The sequence below is a fragment of the Dermacentor andersoni genome, chromosome 1 (genome assembly GCF_023375885.2).
Source record: "Dermacentor andersoni chromosome 1, qqDerAnde1_hic_scaffold, whole genome shotgun sequence".
NCBI classification, from domain to species: domain Eukaryota; kingdom Metazoa; phylum Arthropoda; class Arachnida; order Ixodida; family Ixodidae; genus Dermacentor; species Dermacentor andersoni.
Window position 1 is genome coordinate 54,296,686 of NC_092814.1, and position 17,430 is coordinate 54,314,115.

Sequence of the window (17,430 nt, forward strand, 5' to 3'; positions counted from 1 at the left end):
GGCCACAGACGAGTGCGACTTCCCATGCTTAATGCAGTGTGCTTCTTCATGGTGTGCCGCTACTCCTCCGTGGGCTGATATAGACACAGCCTCCGAGCAACAATGACGGAAAGCGTGGGGGTTACGTGCATTGATAGAATAGTAAACCCGCCACCATTTTCTCCAGCACGTCGTACCTTAGAGCCACAAGCTCAGCCTGGAGGGCACTCCAGTCGTGGCTCATGTGTTGCAACTCATACTGAGCATGGCAGTACATTTCAGAACACTCCGGAGAACTTCTTAAATACTCCCATAATCAACTATTTTTCATGACCACACAAGAGAACACTTCTGGATCATTCACAGTCCACGACATTAAACCAAAGTTTGACATCTTTAACTCCAAAAAATGAATAAAATATAACAATAATGTAGGACCTATGTTTTATTCACTACATCTAATTGTTTGAAACCTATGAAAAAACGCCATGAATGCACCACATTTCTTCTAGTTCTTTTTTTTTTAATTACACACACGGCACTGACTCTTCTTGTTTATTCATCACACACATCCACTGCATGATTTCTCTTCATGCACAGTAATGTTTAAGCACTTAAACCAAGAGACCCATGCGAACCGAACTCACGATACAATCAGAGGACATTATATTACTATGTATAAGAATCTGAAAAAGAAAAAGAAAGACCTCACTTCAAAAAAAGTTTCACAAATATTCGTGCACTTAGGACACAGTTCTATTTGCTGAAGTAAAAAAAAAAAAGCCTATTTTCCAGATTAAGTACTCCACAAATAACAATGATTCAAAGAACTAGAATCTCATAAAGCGCTTAGGCAGAGTAAAAAATGCTGCATCATCCAAAATAATCTATGATATTGTCACGTGGTGGTGACATTCAAGAACACAGTAGCAATACTGTGAAGAACAAACCTAACTTTTATTGGGCGAACCTGTGCCCACAAAAACAGGCTACACTTATAGCACAACGATAGCGGCGAACACTGTCGGCGATCGTCGAAAATCTGATCAGCGGGTCAAGCGCGTCGGCTTTTATAGAGCAGTCATCGAATGTTCCAGACTAATCGTTGGGACCCGCATGCCTTCCACAAAGTTCTACAACATTCGAGTCACGCGATGAAATCAGATAACACAAGGTTCGGCGACAACAGACAGCCGGGTAGAAGCATCGATAACTTTCCAGAAACGTCGGATACATGCAGGCGCGTCCTTCGCTGTGCGATTACAGTTGTTAAGCGGCGAAACGTGGTCGGCCGATAAAGATAAGCACACGTGTCAATACCCCCCTCTTAAAAAGCATCGACCCGATGCTGCAAACAAACGAAGTTAATAAACAAAAGCACTCGTAGCAAAGAAAAGAACAAATAAAATAACGAAGTTCGTCAGCGTCCGTAAAAGGGTTTAAGGCGCACGACGTGGACCACTTCAGATCGTGCGCGGCGCCGCTGTGAATGCGAAATGCCGTCTGGCACGACCTCATAGTCTAGAGCGCCAATACGTCGGATGACCTTGTAGGGTCCGAAATAGCGTCGGAGTAGTTTCTCACTGAGTCCTCGTCGGCGTATCGGGGTCTAGACCCAAACACGGTCGCCAGGCTGGTACTCGACGAAGCGTCGTCGGAGGTTGTAGTGTCGGCTGTCGGTCCTCTGCTGGCTCTTGATTCGCAGGCGGGCGAGCTGTCGGGCTTCTTCGGCGCGCTGGAGATAGCTAGCGACGTCAACATTCTCTTCGTCAGTGACGTGGGGCAGCATGGCGTCGAGCGTCGTTGTCGGGTTCCTGCCGTAAACCAGCTTAAACGGCGTGATCTGTGTTGTTTCTTGCACCGCCGTGTTGTACGCAAAGGTTACGTACGGCAGGATCGCGTCCCACGTCTTGTGTTCGACGTCGACGTACATTGCTAGCATGTCGGCGAGGGTCTTGTTTAGGCGCTCCGTGAGACCATTCGTCTGCGGATGGTAGGCAGTTGTCCTCCTGTGGCTTGTCTGGCTGTACTGCAGAATGGCTTGGGTGAGCTCTGCTGTAAAAGCCGTTCCTCTGTCGGTGATGAGGACTTCGGGGGCACCATGTCGCAGCAGGATGTTCTCGACGAAAAATTTCGCCACTTCGGCTGCGCTGCCTTTTGGTAGAGCTTTAGTTTCAGCAAAGCGGGTGAGATAGTCCGTCGCCACGACGATCCACTTATTCCCGGATGTTGATATCGGAAACGGCCCCAACAAATCCATCCCAATCTGCTGGAATGGTCGGCGAGGAGGTTCGATCGGCTGTAGTAATCCTGCTGGCCTTGTCGGTGGTGTCTTGCGTCGTTGACAGTCTCGGCATGTCTTGACGTAACGGGCGACGTCGGCGGTCAGACGCGGCCAGTAATACCTTTCCTGTATTCTCGACAGCGTCCGGGAGAATCCGAGGTGCCCAGCGGTTGGATCGTCGTGTAGGGCGTGCAGTATTTCTGGACGCAGCGCTGACGGTACAACAAGAAGGTAGCTGGCGCGGACTGGTGAGAAGTTCTTCTTCACGAGCAGGTTGTTTTGTAGCGTGAACGACGACAACCCGCGCTTAAATGCCCTAGGGGCAACGTCGGTGTTTCCTTCCAAATACTCGACGAGGCCTTTTAGCTCCGGGTCTGCTCGTTGCTGTTTAGTGAAGTCTTCCGCGCTTATTATCCCAAGGAAGGCGTCGTCGTCCTCGTCGTCTTGCGGCGGGGGATCGATGGGGGCGCGCAATAAGCAGTCGGCGTCGGAGTGTTTTCTTCCGGACTTGTATATTACCGTGACGTCATATTCTTGTAGTCTGAGGCTCCACCGCGCCAGCCGTCCTGAAGGGTCCTTTAAGTTAGCTAGCCAACACAATGCATGATGGTCACTGACGACTTTGAATGGCCTGCCATAGAGGTAAGGGCGGAATTTAGCTATAGCCCAAATGATGGCGAGGCATTCCTTTTCAGTCGTAGAATAGTTGCTTTCCGCTTTTGACAGCGACCGGCTAGCATACGATATCACCCTTTCAAGTCCTTCTTTCCTCTGGACTAGGACGGCACCGAGGCCTAGGCTACTGGCGTCAGTGTGGATTTCGGTATCGGCGTCCTCGTCGAAGTGTGCAAGTACCGGCGGCGACTGCATGCGTTGTTTGAGTTCTTGAAATGCCTTGGCCTGCGGCGTTTCCCACTTGAACGCGACATCACACTTGGTTAGATGTGTTAGCGGCTCGGCGATGCGTGAGAAGTCCTTGACAAAGCGCCTATAGTAGGCACACATGCCAAGGAATCTGCGCACTGCCTTCTTGTCTGTTGGCTGCGGGAACTTTGCGATAGCAGCTGTCTTCTGTGGGTCGGGGCGTACTCCCGATTTGCTGATCACGTGGCCTAGGAACAAAAGCTCATCGTAAGCGAAGCGGCACTTTTCCGGCTTCAGAGTGAGCCCTGATGACTTGATGGCTTCTAACACTGTCGCAAGCCGCCTAAGGTGATCGTCGAAATTTCCGGCGAAGACAACGACGTCATCCAGGTAAACAAGGCACGTCTGCCACTTCAGTCCGGCTAACACCGTGTCCATGACGCGCTGAAACGTTGCAGGCGCCGAGCACAGTCCGAATGGCATGACCTTGAACTCGTAGAGGCCGTCCGGCGTGACGAAGGCAGTCTTTTCGCGATCTCTCTCGTCGACTTCTATTTGCCAGTAGCCAGACTTGAGGTCCATCGACGAGAAGTATTTAGCTTTGCAGAGCCGATCCAATGCGTCGTCTATCCGTGGAAGGGGGTACACATCCTTCTTCGTGATCTTGTTCAGTCGACGATAGTCGACGCAGAAGCGTAGGGTTCCGTCCTTTTTCTTTACCAGGACTACAGGAGAGGCCCACGGGCTTTTCGACTTCTGGATGATGTCGTCGTGCAGCATTTCGTCGACTTGTTGCCTAATAGCTTCACGTTCTCGCGTCGAAACTCGGTAAGGGCTCTGGCGGAGTGGTCGAGCGCTCTCTTCGGTTATTATGCGATGCTTTGCAACTGGTGTTTGTCGAATCCTCGATGACGTCGAAAAGCAGTCTTTGTATCGTCGGAGAAGACTTCTGATCTGTTGCTGCTTACTCACAGGAAGACTTGGATTCACGTCGAAGTCTGGTTCGGGGACAATGCTCATCGGTGTAGATGCGGCTGAATCCGAGAGGACAAAGGCATTGCTGGTTTCCACAATTTCCTCGATGTATGCGATTGTCGTGCCCTTGTTGATGTGCTTGAACTCTTGGCTGAAGTTGGTTAGCATAACTTCCACTTGGCCTCCGTGGAGTCGAGCGATCCCTCTTGCGACGCAAATTTCACGGTCGAGCAGTAGATGTTGGTCGCCCTCGATGACGCCTTCTACGTCAGCGGGTGTTTCAGTGCCTACGGAAATAATAATGCTGGCGCGCGGCGGGATACTCACTTGATCTTCGAGCACACTCAAGGCGTGGTGACTACGACAGCTCTCCGGCGGTATCGCTTGATCTTGTGACAGCGTTATCGATTTCGACTTCAGGTCGATGACTGCGCCATGTTGATTCAGGAAGTCCATGCCGAGAATGACGTCTCGTGAACACTGTTGGAGGACAACGAAGGTGGCAGGGTAAGTCCGGTCATGAACGGTAATTCTTGCCGTGCAGATCCCAGTCGGCGTAATCAGGTGTCCTCCAGCGGTGCGTATTTGAGGGCCTTCCCATGCAGTCTTAACTTTCCGCAACTGGGCGGCGATGGGTCCACTCATGACGGAGTAATCGGCTCCTGTGTCTACTAAGGCGGTGACTGCGTGGCCGTCGAGAAGCACGTCGAGGTCGGTGGTTCTTTGTCTTGCGTTACAGTTAGGTCTCGGCGTCGGATCACGGCTGCGTCGTGTTGAACTGAAGCTGGAACGTCGCGTCGTCAAGTCGTCTTTCGTCGGTGTAGTCTTGGCTTCCTGACTTCGTCGGGACGGCGGCGTGTCGTCATTAGGTCGTCGACATGGTTTCTTCGTCGTCTTCGTCGGCGGCGGAGGATCTTCGTCAGTTCGACGAACAGCAACCGCACCTGCATCGGTTGCTGCTTTTAGTTTTCCGGATACGGGCTCGCTGACCGGCCCCGGGCTGGGCCAGTGTATGGTCGGCGCTGCGGCGACAGGTAGCGGCCTGGTGACGGCGAACGGGACGGTCGTCGAGGGCTCCACTTAGTAGCGGTGAGGTAGTCGGCGATGTCACGAGGGCGTTCACCTTCCCTCGGGCGCTGTGCGTTGACGGCGAAGCCTCGCAGTCCCATCTCCCGGTATGGGCATCGGCGATACACATGGCCGGCTTCTCCGCAGTGATAGCAGAGCGGGCGGTGGTCGGGGGCGCGCCAAATGTCCGTCTTCCTCGCGTAGGTACGCTGGGCGACGGGTGCGCGTGCTGGCGGCGGCGGCGGCGGACGACGGAATTGCGTCGTTGCAGGGCCCTGGCGTGGTCGCGGAGGGGGACCTTGACGGCGTGCGACGGCGGCGTATGTCATCGCTTCTGGCTGCGGCTGCGGTAATTGTGGTTGCAGCTCGGGAAATCCAAGCGATCGGTGCACCTCTTCTTTGACGATGTTGGCGATCGAAGCCACTTGGGGCTGCGATGAAGGCAGGACCTTGCGCAGTTCTTCGCGCACAATGGCCCTGATGGTCTCCTGAAGGTTGCCGGAATCCAGTCCTTGGATGGCGTACTGTGGCGTGAGCCCCTGGCGGTTATATTGCCGAGTGCGCATCTCCAGAGTTTTCTCGATCGTCGATGCCTCTGCCGAAAACTCAGCTACGGTCTTCGGCGGGTTACGAATAAGTCCTGCGAAAAGTTCTTGCTTGACGCCCCGCATCAGGAAGCGGACTTTTTTCTCTTCTGACATTTCCGGGTCGGCGTGCCGGAAAAGACGGGCCATCTCTTCCGTGAAGATCGCGATCGTCTCGTTTGGCAGCTGCACTCTGGTTTCTAGTAGTGCTTGGGCTCGCTCTTTTCGCACGACGCTTGTAAACGTGTGCAAGAAGCCGCTTCGGAAAAGATCCCACGTCGTTAAGGTGGCTTCCCGATTCTCGAACCACGTCCTGGCGGCGTCTTCCAATGCGAAATAGACATGCCGCAGCTTGTCGTCGCTGTCCCAACTGTTAAACTTAGCGACCCTCTCATACGTTTCGAGCCAGGTTTCCGGGTCCTCGAATGTTGATCCGCGGAACGTCAGAGGTTCCCTGGGCTGCTGCAGCACGATGGGGGACGCTGGGGCTGCCATTGGGGTTGCCTTGTCCACAATCTTCTTGGTCTTCTCAGGTAGAAGTCCGTGCTCCGGGGGCAGCTGTTGAAGACGGCGGCTTGCTCGATGCTCCGGGACTATGTTGGTGTTCTCTTTGCGGTCCGGGCTTGGATCACGGCTTGTCGGGGGCGTCCGGTACATGAACAAAAAGCACCTCCACCAGATGTCACGTGGTGGTGACGTTCAAGAACACAGTAGCAATACTGTGAAGAACAAACCTAACTTTTATTGGGCGAACCTGTGCCCACAAAAACAGGCTACACTTATAGCACAACGATAGCGGCGAACACTGTCGGCGATCGGCGGAAATCTGATCAGCGGGTCAAGCGCGTCGGCTTTTATAGAGCAGTCATCGAATGTTCCAGACTAATCGTTGGGACCCGCATGCCTTCCACAAAGTTCTACAACATTCGAGTCACGCGATGAAATCAGATAACACAAGGTTCGGCGACAACAGACAGCCGGGTAGAAGCATCGATAACTTTCCAGAAACGTCGGATACATGCAGGCGCGTCCTTCGCTGTGCGATTACAGTTGTTAAGCGGCGAAACGTGGTCGGCCGATAAAGATAAGCACACGTGTCAATATTTACCACATTACGAATTACATGTGCAATGAATTCAATAACTGTTTTTCATCAAATACAAGTGCTGAGTATGAAGCTATGCATGTGACTGGCATGCAGTCATCCTGTTTTAGACAAGGTCTTTGGCGACTTCACACGGGTTTGGCCTACATGGGATATGGGTATCCATCTGGCTCTTGATTAAAAGAAACGCCCTTTCGCACCTCCAGAGCATTGTTGCAAATCGCAAAAGGTATCAAAATGTAAATATTCATGAAACAAGTGAGAATTAATCGTAGAGCAGGTAAAATTAATGGTACATGTGCAATAAGCACGAATATAGTAAAAAATTAACCATGTTGCACCATAAACTGTGATATTCCCAGGATGGGTCCACCAGAACTCTTGGTAAAATAAAAAAAAAAAAAGAAAGAAAGAAAGGCATGATAACCAAAGCTGACATGAAAGAAGACAATGTCAACGTACATGCGCTTAAAAAATATGAAAAAGGAAGTAAATGAAAAAGCTCAACATGAATAAAAGAAATAGAGGGTCCATAAAAAAATATAATGTCTGACAATGGAATGAATAATGCAAATAGTGCAAAAACATCCTGCAATTACGCAACAGTGCATCATATTTAATCCCCCACCACCCATCCCACCCTATTTTCAGTACATACACATACACCATGTATGTCGACCTTGCCTTCTTTCGCACTGACTTTGGTTTACACACTTTTCTTCTCTACCCTACAAGTGAACGGGAAAAATCCAACAGAAGAGACAGCTTTAGTTTAGCATATTTACGGGAATAGCGCACTTAGCAGAATAGCGGGATCGACATGCGCATGCTCTGAACGTTGTACGAGCCCCAGTGTTTAGCATACGCACGCTATTTCTCAGATTTAACGTTACCATCTTTGTGTGGTTTACGTAGTTTATGTAAAACAAGGCAGTGGTTCCAGCCACCCGCTTCAAACATTTGGCATTCCTTTTGTACAATTAACTTCGTTCGTAGCAAATGACTGTGTAAATGGCTTTCGCTTAGTCTCGGGTCGCTTCGATGAAAGACTGTCATGGATAACCTTGTGGAGTTTTAGAGATAACTTCTCATTTTTAACGGGTCGAGGCCTAAAGAGACAAACCTGTGAGATGGTAGCTCCACCTATCAGGAAGTCATTTGATAGGCGCGATGTCATATGGCCTCTGAGATCTTCCAGATCTTCTGATCTCAGAGGCCATATGATCAGAAGATGGGAAGATCTCAGAGGTTATGGTCAAGAGCTTGTACCGATATCGCCGTGGATCGGCAGACACAGAAAGCACAAACACAATACACTCCTGGCTTTCATTGCACTGCCTCTCGTACTTTTTCAGACGCACTCAAAAAGCTTGGTGAACAGATAGAACCACTTAGGTGCACTATGTATGCGAATTAAAAGCATAATAGAATAGCGTCCCGCACGTAAACTACGCTATCACGCTACAATAAAACTCGCTTTCTGAAAAGTTAGCTTGCGGAACTGTGACGCCATTTCCCTTAACCCCACTGTTATACTACTGTTAAACTAAAATTGTCGTATCAGGTCTACGGAATACAGCATACAGGATCGATAACATTTCTGCCAACTTAGTCAAACCTGCTAAAGGCCACAGTCCTTAGCCATGTAACGATTTTTTCAACATGGTCTTTCCAAGCAGACTAAAGATAATGAAAGTAATGCCACTTTCAATTCATTGCACCACAACCTATAAAAAAAGGTTACCTCGATATAACATTAGTGGTACACCTTTATCATTACAGGGGCCATGACACAGTTGTCCAACTATTCTCAGTTCATTATTATAATTGAAAGTTGAGGGGTCGATATAGTTATACCGGGTACTTCTACTAAAACTAAGCAATATTTAAAAATAACTGTTTTTAAATAAAAGGACGGTTCCTTTGGAGACATGCCATCAGCGGTGGCAACGAGGGATAAAGAGGTAATCAGTTGCTTATTGAAAAAATCCAATAATTATAATTTATACTTCTAATTTCAGCAGGCTTACCGCAATCAGGAAATTGAAGCAAGCTCTCCATACAGGCCATATAAATTTTGGATCTGGAAAAATGTGATTACCTGTGGAACTGTGGCACGATGAAATTGGGATATCAGAGCCCACGAAACCAAAGCTAGGAGGCTGCAGCACGTGCACAGCCGCGCCCTATGAGGCTACATTCTGCTTACGTCACCCATTGGTGGACAGCCAGCACATTGCGGCTCCATGCTCCTTGCTCCTCGCTGTTGCAGAGCCCTGTCTGCCCATTGCTGGGTGACAAAAGCAGAACATCACCTCAAGGTACACGGCTACACGCGCACTGCGGCCTCCCAGTTTTGGTTTCGACTGATCCGATGGTTGAACTTCATCGTGCCACAGTTTCGCGGGTAATCACATCTTTCTTTAGATCCAAAGTTGATATAGCTTGTATGGAGAGCTCGCTTCAATTTCACAATTACCATGAGCTCACTGAAATTTAAAAGTTGAAAGGTTAATTACTGGATTTTTTTTTTGCAAATTAGCGACTAATTACCTCTTGTCACCCGCCACCCCATGGTAGCCACCGCTCACAGCATGTTGCAGAAGAAACCATCCTTTTATTTAAAAACAGCTATATTTAAATATTACTTAAGTCTTCAAGCACGCTGCAGGCAGCTACGGGTGGCATCCCATCCTAGAGGTCATGTGAGGAGCCACACATTCCTAGTCATGCGTTACTTCTGGCGAGCAGTAATGATGGAATTCATTTCAGTTTCAGTATAGAAATGTCTACTTTTGTGAGCCTTTCATGACGCATTCACTCATATTCCAAGCATAAAATTTTGCACAGAGGCTACTCTAAATTTACAATATCTTAAATTAGGCTTTTTACATGGCCCAAAATTTCGTTGCAGTTAACCTTTAAGTACTACAGGTTGCTTAGCATTCACTTTAGTGCTTATTTTGGTTCTAAAAAATTTATTCTGATTTTTATTTTATTTTGCTTTTATATTATTGTTTATTTCGGTTAATACTGCTATAGTGTTTGCATGTTGCCATTTTATGCATATACTCCACTGAATGTTTTGTTGGGGCTTTTTGACCATACTGTCGGGTCATAGACATCATTACTTTACTGTATTTGGACAGTTGTGACACTAATAAACGTGAAACAGCATTCTTTGCTTTAGATATAACTTGCACAAACATTACTCTTTGCTTAGCTGATAGCCTCTCCAGGTTTTAATGCATGTCTAGTCTGCCAATTTACATTAAGAAAGTCTTGTTTTCCCAGATGAAAATAACCCACTATCTGGATGCTACTGCTTAAACGAAGTTGACAATATTGATAAAACAGTGTATGGCTGTCGCAGTTAGTATGAGCTGACACCATTAGGTTCCATATCAACACTCAAATAAATACTGCACCCACCCAAATGATCACAGATGAGGTCATTGTGTGCAAGTGCCTCGTGATCAAAGGTGTCGCGACAGAAGAGCAGGCGGCAGGCCCCGCCACCCCGTGGCAGCAACTGATCAGCTCCAAGGAGCAGGGCAAGGCTGCCCTCAGGCGGCCAGTGGCCTTCAAGGCGCTTGAGCAGTGCTCGATAACGGCAGTAGCGCGGATATGACAAAACCACCACGCCTGGGGATGATGTGCCCTCGGATGGTGGGCCTGCCAGCAGGCCGTGGCTCCACTCCACTTCATCTGTGATGCAGCCCACAAAGTCCTCCAGACGCAGCACTGCCTTTTCCGAGGCTGCCAGCACTTCATGCTGCACAGAGAGCAAACATTTCTATTTCTGCAGTACTGAAAACCCATTAAAGTGGTTCAGAAGCCATACTACTTTGCTCCTAAGCACAATAAGCTGTAGTGGCTACATTCATATCGGGGGAGAATGCAAAAGCACCTGTGCATTGAAAGTGCCAGTGCTGTTGCTAAACCCCTAAGTTGCTAAACCCCTAAGAGGTCAAAATCAATTTGATGCCCTCCACTACAATACCACACGTAATCTAGCTGTTGCTTTGGGATGCTAAATGTCAATCAATAATCTCGCAACCGGCAGCAATTTCTAAATAAATTCTAGCTTTTACACTGATAACCACAACCAGATGGCAGCCTGGCAGGTCTCTGAACGCCACATGATAACAATGCCAAAGGAGGGCTGTTGGCATATGTGACTTCCAATATTGTTGTGCCTTCATCCCAAAGGATCTTTTAGAGACATTAAAGAGCAAGAATAAATCAGTTTATGTTTGTGAAATAGTCTTGTATGACTCTACTTGCAGCTTATTTAGCAGAAAAATTACTTTCACTGAAAATGAGGCAAGGGGTTTCCTTTTCAAATTTCGTATGTCTGACTTGACAGATTTCAAGGTATTTTCGCATGATTAGGCAAAAAAGTTCTTAAACTTTGCTATGTTTAGCCTGTGGTTCCCTTAGAATGTAAAGAAAACATTACTCACTGATAAACTACTAGTTAGTCAAGTAGATGATGTAGTACATCAGATTATGGGAAAATAATATGGGCACATCAAGGTGTCTCTTTCATTTCTACATCTTTTTACCAAGAATGGAAACACAATAAACTGACCTTTTCGATGCTCTGGAAGTGTAATTTAACAATTCAAATTGACCTAATATTTTTCTTCAGTGTCCCTTTAAGAAAGTATCTAATCCAGGAAAGCGAAATATGAAACCCTCACCAATGCAGTGTCTGTGAAAGAAAGCAGTGATCCCACGCCCCATATAGAGAGGAGTATAATGCCAGCCTCATGTTCATGAAAGCCTTATCATTCTGAACAAAAATTAACCATTGTCCATGTCCTTGGTATTGACAGCCATTCACCAATTATGTGAGGAATCCCATCAACAAACGACCCTGACATCAACCAGCACAGTTGACATTTAAACAATTAACCCAAACAAGTTTCACCAAAAACACAGGTGTGAATACATTATGGCACAAATTTCCTTTAAGCCCATATTACCCCACAAGTTAACTGTGCACTATTTGTATTGATGCTTTCAAAAATCAATTTTTGTGAAGAAAAATTAAGGTCAGCAGGTAAGAATGACACATGCAAGTTTTTCTCACTGGAAGCATTCAACTGCTTTATAATATCCCCAATTTAAATGAACTGTCATGTAAATATATTGTCATGAAAAAAAAGCTGTCACATGAAAAGGAATTCAACAGAAAAATTACGATCAGGCACACCCATCTTTTGTAAGACTTCCTGCACAAAACAAGAATGGCCACATGAAAATTGTTGCCAATACATAGCCAGGACAGGTTGGTAATGTGCATACTGCATTTCTCGATTATGAAGAACCTTACATTCTAAGCCTTAATCCCCTCTTCCAAATGAAAGTGCAGAAAAAAGGTGTTTGCACATCAATTCAAACACTTTCTTTCTTGATCAACATTAACCCACTTAGAAAATGTAGCATTACAAGCTGCCTAAAGAAAATCAGCAACGACGATAACATATTAACTCTTTCACTACCATGGGGAAAATACGTGTTTTTTGTAGGTTACGTCAGATTTTTGTTTCTGAAGGAACTACTGCACTCAATATTGTATGTAATATATAAACAAAAAGCAGAGTGAATGTACTTTTCACACATAGAAGTTTTATTGACGAGATATGTCATAAAAAAAGATATAAATTGCCAGACTCAAGATTGTGGGATAAAATTGAACAAAGTTTGTTTGTAAAGACATGCTTGTATGTACTAAGAAAAAAATGTAACAAAAATTATGAGATATAAAAAATGTACTGCCGTCTAATAGGCACTATCTCCAAAAAAGATCAAAATTTTTCATTGGATAGGTATTCCACTACAAAAATTGAAGTGCAAGCACTATAGTTTGGCCTGCTGGGCTGTGGCTGCCGGCGTTCCGGGCTGGCTTGCGTCGTCGTCACTCTCAGAATCAAAGTCCTACGAAAGCACAGCATCGTTAGACTCGCTGCTGCTCTATCCATCGATAAAATAAGCTGCAAATGCAGCAGAATCGCAAGATCTGTAATCTTTCGAAGCACGCCTGCCACTCCTGGAGGCAGCCATCTTTGCTTTCTACTTTGGCAATCGCCAAACATCGGAGTGAGTTTAAAAATTAATGCCTGGCAGAGAAAAAGCGAGTGGTTAGAAAACAAAAATATAGTTCTCCTTCACATTCTATGGCACAGCGTGTCCGAGAGCGGCACAGAAAGTCTCGAAACCAGCGTTTCAAACTATCGTGAGCGGGCTAACAATGCCCAATGGGCGTGGTAAGGAAAGAGTTAAACATCAAAAGCAGGATGTGCAGCTCTTTAAGCAGTAGCACAGGGGACTTGCCAATGAATATCAGGAGCAGGTGACTGCACAGATCTAGTTTTTTTGTCACATGAGCAGTCACTGATTTTTTTAAATTTCTTTGTGCCTTTTCTTGCTGTCCTTTTTTTTGGGGGGGGGGGGGACATAATTTGCGGCAAGTTAACTTTTTTTTTAACCTAACACCTTTACCTCAGTGGGCAAAAAGAAAATTACAGTGCAGTAACCATGCTATGCCAACAGCTTTCCTTGTGCAGTAGTTTTTGGCAGACCTGTTGGACGACCTGTTTTAGGAGTGTGATGGTGAACAAGGTTCATGGAATCAGGGAGCAAACGAGGCCCTGGTGCCTGTCATGTAGGCTTAAATCTGCAGTGGGCGTTTGCGATTATGTGAACAGGGCGAAAAGCCATGGAGCCCCACTCGGCAATAGGAATATACCCTGTAGCAGTGACAGGCCTCACTGCAGTGAAAACACAAGGACCTTGGGTCTGCAGTGTGCCTGACATCGCTCTTGCATGGTCGTGCTTCAACCATGAGTAGAGTATCCCAGGCCTGTACTTGCCAGTTCAATGATGCGCACTCCGTGCAAACGCAGAAACAACGAACTTCGCATAGCTTCTGCATAAGTCCTGCTAAGTGGCAGATTCCGCGCCTCGTGCTGTTATGTTTCAAAAGATTCTAGTACTCGGACAGCCTGCCAGATTTCCTCACAAACGACCTAAGCTAGAGAGAGTTGCATAACTGATGCTGGAGTTACCTAGAGCTTTTGGAGCTCTTCCCAAAAAACAAGCCTGATAAGCTTTTGCAAGGTGTCGGCGTCGTCCAAGGACACAGCATGAGGATCATGTGAGAGGGTAGCGACATCGATGGTTATACTGCTTTGCGTGCTGCTGCAGGAGCGCCTCTTCCATCAACATGGCTTCCGCAAGAATTAAACTCTGCAAGTGTCTTGGGTGGGTTGCGTATTTTACCACTTAAAGTCATTCCCGCGAAAGTAAAGCAATAAATAAAGTTCACTTGTCATGTACAAATGGCAAAACCACACCACCCATTATAAGGCGTACTGCACAATTAAAACCCAATGTTCAGGAAGTATTTCGCCTAGGTTAAATAGCACAAGACAATCTGTTGTTTCACAGAACAGTTTAAATTTTGGATGGCAGAATTGGTGTGCCTGCTGACAGCCTAATGAAAGAAAAATTCATCAGCCCTTCCACTTTGTGAAGAAGAACGAGCAACGAAGCTACGGTGCGTTTTACCTCAATGGAACGCATCTATGTATATATAGATATTACGCTCAATACGCGTCCGGCCCATACCATAGCTCCGTGGAAACTGCCGATAAAGTCGCCTAGGCGACTATGACGTAACCACAACATGCAACGCCCACTGATGGTAACAGTGTGCACATAACAGAGCGACAATATGCGTTGACCGGGGTGCAGTCAAAGGAGTGCACGAAACAAAACATGTTTGTAATTTGCGATTGAGCATACTTCCTAGTTAATTAGCTGAATGAAACTTGGAAGGACTAGAGTTTTACTCTAGCAGACAAACATGGGGCTGTCCTTTTCTCTCCCATAGAAGCCCATGTATTGACAGCAGACAGGAATTCCACAATATTTACAACTTCACTGTGAACTACGTAATTATGAGAAGTAGATGAAACTCAGCATAATGTTAGAGTCGTCTTAGCAGCTAACTGTCATATAATTTTTTTCAGGATAGTTTCGAAAAAACAAGAGTTACTGCCGTTTTCTGTAACCATAGTCCCTCCATAGACGGCCATGTATTGACAGCAGATGGGAATTCTGTAACGTTTACAACTTCACTGTGAACTAACTAATTATGACAAGTAAATAAAACTCAGCGTAATGATAAAGCCATCTTAGTGACCAATTTCAGTATGATTTTTCCCAAGATACCTACATTAGATTGAGAGCTACAAAGCATTCGCGAGGGACTGGAGACGAACATTTTTTCGTGTCGACACAGTGTGTAGACGGACAGACATCGACCACTGCCGGAGGGTAGCCATATACAGCTTCGCTGTAAAAATGTCAAATTAAGTGACAAGTACACCATACTATGCAGGATGTCCCACGTAACTTAAGCCAAGCACTAATAATATGCAAATGCCACATAGCTGGGCAGAACCAAGGTAATGTTGCTTGCCATCGCTTGCAGATACTCAGATTTTTTTCCATTCTGTCTAATTGGAGAATTAGTATTAATTGATTAATCAAATTCTCAAATATTAAAATTAGACTGACAGCGTCAATAAGAAAACTGTTGGGCAACATGAAAAGCTCCTGATACAGGGGCCGTACTCTGAAACGATCCACTTAGGCGATAGAATTGCCTCGGCAATAGTTTGCAATCGGGTGCGTGCTGATTGGCTAATTAAGAAAAATCGTATGACATAGCACATCCAATCAGCGGGCGCCTGACAGCAAACTATCGCCGAGCCGATAGTATCGCCGACGTGGATCGTTTCAGAATACGGCCCCAGCTTTTTGTTGCTCGATATGTGCTATATAAGAGTGTTTTTTCGAGCATGAAAAAAGCCCGCAAATACATTCAAAGTGCCTCGAGCAGCTAGTCACGCGGCAATTTTGCGTGTATTTGCGGGCTTCTTTCACGCTCGGAAAAACACTGTTATATAGCACGTATCAAGCAACAGAAAGCTGTATCAGGAGTTTTTCATGTTGCTCCACAATTTTCGCATTGACACTTTTCATCTAATTATAATATTTGAGAAGTTGGTTAATTAATGAAGACTATTTATATAATTAGGTGCAATGAAAAAAATCATCCGAGTATCTCCAAGCGATGGCAAACAAGATCACCTTGGTTCTGTCCAGCTATGGGGCATTTACATATTTTTAATGTTTGGCTCATGTTACGTGGGACACCCTGTATATACTCACTCTCAGCAGTTCTCTCCTGCAAAGCAAAAACTATCAGGCAGCATGAAACAGCACAAGCTACATTCTGCTACACCCGAGCATAGTACTATCACCAAAGCACTTATTGTGCAACTCTGTGACCATTGCATATTGTATGGAGTGACATGCATGCATTTTCTGTTTTGCACAGGCAACAGTTCAACCAAGTAAGTCCTACAGTTTTTTCAAATAGCACATTAAAGAAAGATGCAGAAGAAGTATTCCTTTGTTTCATTCTTGCAACCGGCCCAAACTGGCACAAAAGTTGCCCACTCCTTCAAGGATAGTTTAGTGTTTTCTAAAAACCACAAAGCACTCTCATTATACAACTGCAATCTTATTAAAGCAAGAACTGCCCATGGCCACAATGCCAATAGTGTAAGGAAAAATGTTGATGCCATTTCTGCTCCCTTCGACACGAATACACTGTCAATCTTGTGCTGTGCACTGTGTTCCCAACAAATAACACGAAGGAACAGGTTTTTGCCTTGCCCACAAAAAAGCCATCCCTCTTTTGTAGGGGTGTGCAAATATCTGAAATTTCGAATTCAAATCAAATAGTCCCTGCTATTTAATTCATATTTGATTCTAGAATTCACTATTTAAAGTTGTTGAATATTCATTCTGTTCAAATACTAACGGACAGCAACAGTTTTTGCAGTCTATATAGAGAAGGACTGATGCAAGTTGAAGCTCTCCTGAACAATTCTGCTGCATCAGAGCTGCGGTTGTTGCGCGACGGAACCATTTCCTGAGCAAGCACGTGGAGGAAATTACTTATGCGCAATAGTTTCCAATTGTAAAATAAGCAAAACTCGTATAGGGCCAATCTACAAGTTTTCTGTCTCAATTTAGGAAAATCAGTCCATTACATGGCCAATTTATCTTCTTCAAGGAGTGTTGCACTACAGTGTGCATCTGCTGACAGCTGTTCCTATGTTTGATTACTATTACTGTCACGGTGCACCAGATACAATGCCCTTTCCTTTGTTTTTTATTTACGAGCTTCTCAGTTGTGCTTAAATCAAGTAGATAACAGCATTAGATGTCTCAAATAATGAAAATAAGGCTTTTGTTGCTAGAGAGACGTGACAGAGCCTTTATATTTCATTGTTTAGAAAGCGAAAATGTTCAGTACTCGATTCTATATTCGAAGGTCATTTTCCTCAAATATGTATTCATATTCGCTTCGATTGAAAATTTGGTTATTCAAACAGCCCTACTTTAATGCATTGAAGCTTGACCTGGAGAACACCTAAGCCTAACTGGGCACATCATCATGTAGCAAAGTTGAACAGAATTGA

At 45.8% G+C, this 17,430-nt stretch overlaps 1 protein-coding gene across 2 annotated transcripts in view; it reads right to left on the reverse strand.

Annotated features, from left to right (window-relative positions):
* LOC126545511 (AT-rich interactive domain-containing protein 5B-like) overlaps positions 1-17,430 on the reverse strand; it is a 99,187-nt gene that overhangs the window by 73,542 nt on the left and 8,215 nt on the right. For both annotated transcript variants that reach the window (XM_050193412.3, XM_055061498.2), the window contains exon 2: positions 10,292-10,634. In XM_050193412.3, the coding sequence (XP_050049369.1) occupies positions 10,292-10,634 (343 nt within the window). The remainder of the gene's footprint in view (positions 1-10,291; positions 10,635-17,430) is intronic.